This window comes from Rhinopithecus bieti, unplaced genomic scaffold, assembly GCF_001698545.2.
Source record: "Rhinopithecus bieti isolate Rb0 unplaced genomic scaffold, ASM169854v2 scaffold_7901, whole genome shotgun sequence".
NCBI classification, from domain to species: Eukaryota; Metazoa; Chordata; class Mammalia; order Primates; family Cercopithecidae; genus Rhinopithecus; species Rhinopithecus bieti.
The window spans coordinates 736,709-743,814 of record NW_016805596.1 but is presented as its reverse complement, the minus strand read 5'-3'; the positions used below and the strand labels follow the sequence as shown (position 1 = coordinate 743,814).

The following is a 7,106-nucleotide window of genomic DNA, read 5'->3' as shown; positions in this document are numbered from 1 at the left end:
GCCTGGTTCCCGGTGGCAGGCTGGGCGGGCCCAGGCCCCAGAGCATTGGTTCCCCACCCAGCCCACAACCTCCTGCTCCTGGATGTCCAGGGCAGCCCCTGGCAGCCACCACCAAGCCCGCAGGGGCCACTCTCTACCAGGTGCCACAGCTCACCTCTCGTGTCCAGACTGGCCGCCCGCTGGCTGGGCTCCAGCTTCCACTTCTTGACCTTGAAGTAGGGGCTGGCCCCGTCCAGGCTGGCATGGCGGCGCAGGCGGGTGAGGAACTGCAGAACGGTACCCGTCCCGGATCCCGGGCCCACCTCCCCAGGTCCTGCTGCAGCCCCGGGCCCTCCAGCCTTGGTGCTCCTAGTACTGGCATCCAACTGGCAGGGAACAGAGATGGCGCTCAGACTAAGACCTCTTCCTGGCCCCGCGTGCTGGCCCCAGATGGCCCTAGGTTGGGAGACAGTCCCAAGGGCCCCCATCACTGGGACAGAGAGGGGTACCTGCTCGGAGAGGGGCAGAGGCACGAGGAGGGGTGCTCGGTGGCTGGGTGGGCTACACTAAGGTGCTCTGCCCTCAGGGGAAGGACCCTGGACACGGGGTTTGGAGAGAGGAGGAGGTGCGTGTCTAGGAGCTCTCTCGCCCACGGCGTGGGCTTGCAGGTGAGGGAGGGCAGGGGTGGTGCACCCTCTCCAGTGCCTAGGGAACGTCAATGAAGTAGGAGCCTGGGGTGCTCCTTGCATATGTGAGTACACGCCTGTGTCCGGTGTGCAGTCGGTCCCGCTTTCTCCCGTGTGTAATGACCCGACGGGCCAAGGAGGGCCGTGGTGGGTGGGAGGTCATAGGCTGACGTTGGTCCTGGATTGGGGGCAGGGAGGGGAAGGAGCCTCCTGGGCTGTGGACACCGTGGGGGACACGCAGGAGCCCTCACCGAGATGCCTTCCCCAGAGTCGCTAGATGCCGAGGGGCTGATCTCTGCAAAGTCAGTGGCGCCCGCGGCCGAGTTGTAGGGGTCACCTGGCAGGGCGGAGCTGGGGCCCACGGAGCGGCCCGTGAGGGCCTTCCCCGGGGGCTGTGGGACAGAGCCAGGTGGGGGAGGAAGCAGTGACAGGTCAAAGAGCATGGGTGGGTGAGGGGCATGGGCGGATGGGGGGCATGCTGGGCTCGGCTCCCTGCCCTGCTCCACCCCACCTCGCCCATCCCAAGATGAGGGCCACCCTGAAAGAGAGTGAGGGAGGGCGTGGGGGTCCAGGAGTCCCTGGGGCTGCCCCCCCATCCCCCGAGGAACCCCGAAGGCTGCTGCCCATAGGCTCACCTGGAAGATGGCCAGGGTGGCCTTGGGAGAGGTGGCTGGGTGGGGTGTGGCGGCCGAGCTGGCCTCGCCCGAGTCACACTCATGGATGGTGACAATCTTGAGGGGCGGCAGGTGCAGGTGTGTGAGCCGGGCATTCTTCAGGTGGTGGAAGTCCCCCTCCGTCAGTGTGTACCTGAGACAGTGTCTGGCCGTCAGAGCCTGCCCACCTCCCATGCCTGATGGCGCAGCTGCTGCACTCTGCCATCCACCCTGCCGGCCAAGGCCACCCCACTGCACAGTCCCAGTTCAGGGGCCTCCACCTTGGTCCCTGCAGCCTCTGCGCCCAGCTCCTCCCCTGTCCCAAGCAGCCATGACCTCAGACAGGCCCTGGGGTACCCCCTGACGCCACCCTGCTTACCGACGGCCCTTGTCCTGCGTCTTGCGGCTCTGCTCGAACAGCGCCGCCTCGTTGAAGGAAACGCGGCGGCCGGTGGAGCTGGTGGACAGGAAGCGCTCAGTCTCCGCATCCTGGCTCTCGGGGTCCTCCCCCCGGAAGTCGGGGTCTGCGTGAAGAGGCAGGAGAGGGTGGGCCACGCCAGGCGCCTGGTCCTGGGAGGGCTGCTCGTTGGGCGGCCGGGACGGGGAGGGCTGGGGCCACGGCGCAGGCAGCCGGGCGGGTGGGGCGAGGGACACTCGTCCATCCGCTCACACACTCACTCGCTCAGCACGCGCCTGGGCCCACCTACGCCTGGGCGATAAGGAAACAGAGATGAGTCGGAATCGAGCTGCGCCCAGTCTGGTGGGGGAGACAGACAGACACAGACGGTCAGGTGGCCCGAGGGGGCAGCAGGTGGACAAGGGGCAGATGGACAGGCGGGCGTGCAGCTGGGCTGGCCAGCACCTCACCTTGGGCCGGGTGGGTGCCGTTGTCCAGATAGGTGGTGGTGGTCTTCTCCACTTCCTCCATGGCCCTGGGAGAGACATCGGGAGAGCACAGTGGCACCAAGGGCCCAGAGAGCCGCAGTGGGTCTCGGCTCTCTGCCCCAAGCCAAGGCCCTGTGCATCACCCAGTTTCCAGAGGCACAGCCCACCCTGTGACTCAGAAAGCAGTGAGGTAGGTCCCCCATACCCGACTGGTGCCCACAACCACCATGCACCTGCCCAGCCGAGGTGGGGGCCTCGCACCTGTTGAGGCGCTGGTGGACGTCCCAGCAGCGCTTGCAGAGGAGCAGGACGCCGGACAACACCACCAGCGTGCCCCCCACGAACAGCGACATCACCACCACCAGCAGCACGTAGTTGTCCAGGATGGGGTCTGGCTCTGCCTGCGGGCATGCGGGGCGGGGGGGTCAGGTGCTGCTGGCCTGGACGACCTCCTGCCTTTCCCACCTGTCCCCTGCACCCACCGTGGGGCGTCCAGTGGCGTTGTCCCACGACGTAGTCAGGGCTACTGTGGCGGTGGTGGTGGTGGTGGTGGTGGTGGCAGCGGCGGCGGTTGTGGCCATGGTGGCTGTGGGCTGCATTCTGAACTGGGAGGAGAGCCCTGTAGGGAGGAGGCCTGGTCAGCTCCAGCTAGGCTTGCTTCTCCTGCAGGAGCCACTGCAGACAAGCCAGGTCTTCCCTGTGGGACCAGGAGCCCACACGGGCCAGTGACTCATGGAGAGGCGGCAGAGCCGAATGAAGCCTCCACCCGGCTTGGCTCTGGTTGGAGGGCCCGGGGGGCTCTCTCTGGATCTCCATCTTACATCCCCATGGCAGGGGAGGAGGCCTGGCCCTCTGAGGGTGCGCCTGTGCCCATCACAACTGCATACAGCTGGTGCGGCCTGTCCTGCAAGATAGCGCCAGGCCCTGGAGCTGGGCGACGGGAAGGGCAAGCATTCGGAGGAATGGGGACAACGAGGCGGGGCAGCCAGCTCGAGAGGGACTCCAGATGCCCTGTCCGCCCCATCACGGGGGTGGGGGACTACCCCACTAGTAGTAGAGGGAGACCTCCCGCTGCCCGCGCGCGGGGGAGGGTGCAGAGGCTGGGCGCATGCCCCCGGGTCACGACTCCCACGACTCTGGGAGGTGGAGGTCCCCCGGTGCTGAGCGCTGGTGGGAGTGCAAGGGACAAAGGAGGCGCATCTGTTCCCAGCCCCGACAAGCTGGTTCCCATGGCGACCGCAGAGCAGGCCGCGGCTGGGGGGGCGGGTTGCCAGGGAGCGGCGGGGAGGGGGCGGCGGGGCGGCAGCCTGGGGGGGCCGGCGCGGAGCGCAAGATGGCCGACGGCCGCACCCGCCGTGCCCAGCCTGGGCGCCCGGAAGCATCCCCGGCCACCTTATGCTGGGGGAAACTGAGGTGCGGGGCGCGGCACTTAGGGAAATAAGCCGCCTGGACACTGCGCGACGCAGCCGGGGCGGGGAGGCGGGAAATCGGAGGGGGTCGGGCTGGCGCCGGGGTGTCGGGCCCCAGGTCGGCACCGCACGCGCGAGGCCTCCTCCCGGGATGCGAGAGGAGCGCACAGGCGGCAGCACTCCTGCCCCTCCCGGCTTCGCCCACACAGACAGCGGGAAACTGAGGCCAAAGCCGGGCAGGCTCCGGCGGGGGCTGCTGTCCTCGCGCTCCCGGTACAGGCTGCCCGGGCCCTGGTACTGGGGGCAAGGGGCCGCATATGTAGTCGGGGAATGAGTCAGGCTGGAGGGGGTGGGGCACAGGCGCAGAATGGTGACCGGAGCCGGGGAAGATGGCAGGAGGGCCGAAGGGAAAGAGGGAGGATCCTGGCGGAGGCGACTGGGGAGTCTAGGGGAGAGGATTCCCACCGGGGCAAGCGCGGCCCCGGGCCGGCCAAGGGGTGGGATGGCCGATGAGGGGAGGCAGGGACCCGGGACGCCAGGGGCTGAGCCGAGGACGCCATCGCTCGCCCGACCTCACAGGGAGAAACTGAGGGCTGGGGGCGGGGCCTGGGCGGGAGGGTCCCTCTCCAGGCAAGCAGGTTGGGGCGCAAGGCCGGAGCTCGGTCCCGCGCCGCCGGACTCTCCGCGCCCTCCTCCGGCCGTTCGACACAGCCGGCTGGATCCCCGCCTGGCCTGCCCCCCGTCGCCCCCCGCAGCCCCGGCCGCCGCGGCCGTACCTCAGCGACGGACGGCGGGCCCATGGGCGGGGGCGCTGCGTGGCTCTCCCGGCTGGCTCCGGCGCCCTGGTGCCGCGGAGCAGCGCGGAGAATTTATGAATGGAGAGCGCGGCGCGAGGGGAGCCGGCGCGAGAGGAGGGGGCCGCGCACGTGACCGCGTTGGGCGGCGCCCCGCGCCGCGCGCCCGGTGCTGCCCCGTCCCGGCCCGCCGCCCGCTGCGCTCGCGTGGGTTGGCTGCTCCGCGCAGGCCGCCGACTCCTTCCCTTCCGGCGGGGGCGGCGGCGAGCCTAGGCTCCCAGGAGGCGCCCACTCCGCACGCGGAGCCGCCCCCCGCACCCGCCGCGGCGGCCGAGCCCCGCCCCCGGCCCATCGGCACGATTCACCTCGCCCGGTCCTGAGGTCCCAGGGACGCAGCTCGGGGTGTCCTGGAATGCACGATTCTCTGCAGCCCGAGGTGCGCCGCGTGCGCAGGAGGGGGTGCGGTCCAGGGGGACACGGACTCCCCTCTCACGTTGCTTGGTCCGTGGGGGTTCTGGGGCGGCACAGCCAGGGCCCCTCGGGCACAATCGCAGCCCAGGGTCTCTGGGTACAGGCGCCTCGCCTGCTTCCCCACGCAGGTCCTCTATGCCACTGTGGAGGGCTCGCCATGCCCCTCCTGGCCCCTGTCCTGTGTGACAGCGATCACAGACCGGCTTCAAGCTGGGCCCATGGGGCCCAAACGTGCGCTCACAGAGGTCTGCTCGTGGGGTGACATCAGGACGACACCTGCAGAAACCCAAGTCCCAAAGCTGCCGCCGCTTCTCCCTCTCAGACCATCGAGCCTCACCCTTCAGATACTCAGGCCACACACCTGCCACCAGCCTGGCCCGAGCGCCACCCCAACCCCGCTGGGCCCACACCTAACACCCCACAGCGCCTGCTCTTTCTCATCCCAAAGAAAGGCTGACACCGCTGGCCCAGCTCAGCCTCCCCGCCTCTGCCTTTGCAGGTGCTCCGTACTCAGGCCTCTTCGTCCGTTCCGCCAAAGGTTCACCCCGGTTTCCTTCAACTCCTCCAGCTTCACAGTCTCAGCGATTCTGGTCTTGGCTCCCAACCCATGTCCGGGTCCCCTCCTCTGCTACGTCTCTCCAAGGCTCTATGCCTTGCGCCTTGCCTGTTCCTGTGTGCTGTGGGACCCCCACTCCGCTAGCTGTGAACTCCAAGGGCAGCCCTTCTCTTATGGCTGGCGCTCCAGGCACAGGGGCAGCACCAGGGAACCTGGTGCCAGGCAGATGGGAATTGCATGGGCAAAGGTTTCGAGGCAGAAAAGTTTGCAGGTCAGCGCCTGTGGAGGAAGCAGAGAAACTGTCTTGTTCCCAGCAGGACCATGACATGGGCAGGCTTCAGGGTTTTTTGTATTTTGTTTTTGCCTTTTGGAGAGACAAGAGTCTCGCACTGTCACCCAGGCTGGAGTGCAGTAGTGCGATCACGGCTCATTTTAACCTCCACCTCCCAGATTCAAGCAATTTTCCAGCCTCAGCCCAGAAGGTAGTTGGGACTACAGGCCCGCGCCATCATGCCCAGCTAATTTTTTGTTTTTGTTTTGCAGAGATGGAATCTTGCTATGTTGTCCAGGCTGGTCTCGAACTCCTAGACTCAAGAGATCCTCTGCCTCAGTCTCCCAAAGTGTTGGGACTACAGGCGTGAGCCCCCACACCTCGCCAGGCTTCCGATTTTTAATAAAGACTCCCTATGGCTGTATGAAGAAAAGGTACTTGTACTAAACAGGCGGAGGCTGGGGCCTGCTAGGCCAGAGACGGTAGCCGCGGTGGCCATGCTGGGTGCACAGGCGGAATTCCAGAGGAACCCCAGGTTTGGGGCTGGAGTAATGCCGCCCTCACCCGTGGGCGACCCTGGAGTGGGGACTGGAGAGAAGTGGCTCCATGAGTGACATTCAGTCTATTAGGCCTCTCAGCGTCCTGGAGTGGCAGCTGGATATGAGGTCCCGAGAGCCAGGAGAGGATGTGGTGCACAGGTCATGCCTAGAAAAGTGAGCGGGGCTTCCCCTCTGCGCCCCCCGAACCAGGGCCAGAATGACCAGGCCCCAAGTGACCCTCACAGCTCTGGCCCGTCGGGAGGAGCCAGGCCCAACCCTTCATCCTGAGTCCCGCCAGCAGGGCCTTCTTCAGGTGTCCGGGTTCCAGAGGACAGGAGCGCCCGCCACTCCACTGGCCTGAACACGGGCAGGGGGCGAGGGTGCAACCTCCGGGTGGAGGGAGCCACGAATGGTGTCGGACAGCCCCAGGCCCTACCCCAGCTCCCTGCACCCCTGGGGTCCAGCCCACAGCGCCAGGCACAAGGCCCTTTCCAAGGAGCCAGAGCCCCAACCCCCGCCATCCCCAACTCTACATTTTCCCGGAGCCTAAAGAGGGGGGCTTGGGGCTCGGACGGGTGCCTTGGACCTGCGTGAGCGCGGGGGCGGGGCAGTGACGTCATGGCCGCGAGCGAGGCTGCGCGGGCCGCTGGCTGACGGCAGCGGAGCCCCGAGCCGCCCGCGCACGCGCTCCTGCGTCAGCGGCGCGCGGGGGCGAGGGCCAGGCAGGAGGTGGGGGGCGGTGAGCGCAACTCCGGGCGTGGAGCGCCCTCTGCCGGCGCCGGGGAGCAGCGCGCCAGGGGCTGGAGTTCCCAGCGAGCCCTCCCGCATCGCCCGCGCTCCTGCCCGCGCTGTGCCCCGGCCGC

The 7,106-nt window shown here is 67.9% G+C and overlaps 1 protein-coding gene across 1 annotated transcript in view; it reads right to left on the bottom strand.

Annotated features, from left to right (window-relative positions):
• Positions 1-5,832, bottom strand: part of CBARP (CACN subunit beta associated regulatory protein) — an 11,915-nt gene extending 6,083 nt beyond the window's left edge. The window contains exons 1-9 of the mRNA XM_017872991.1: positions 4,772-5,832; positions 2,686-2,822; positions 2,465-2,604; positions 2,186-2,250; positions 2,022-2,075; positions 1,698-1,842; positions 1,301-1,472; positions 917-1,057; positions 155-365 (exon numbers count right to left, since the gene is read on the bottom strand). Coding sequence (XP_017728480.1) covers positions 155-365; positions 917-1,057; positions 1,301-1,472; positions 1,698-1,842; positions 2,022-2,075; positions 2,186-2,250; positions 2,465-2,604; positions 2,686-2,802 — 1,045 coding nt within the window. The 5' untranslated portion in view covers positions 2,803-2,822; positions 4,772-5,832. The remainder of the gene's footprint in view (positions 1-154; positions 366-916; positions 1,058-1,300; positions 1,473-1,697; positions 1,843-2,021; positions 2,076-2,185; positions 2,251-2,464; positions 2,605-2,685; positions 2,823-4,771) is intronic.
• Between the last annotated feature and the right edge of the window lie 1,274 nt (positions 5,833-7,106).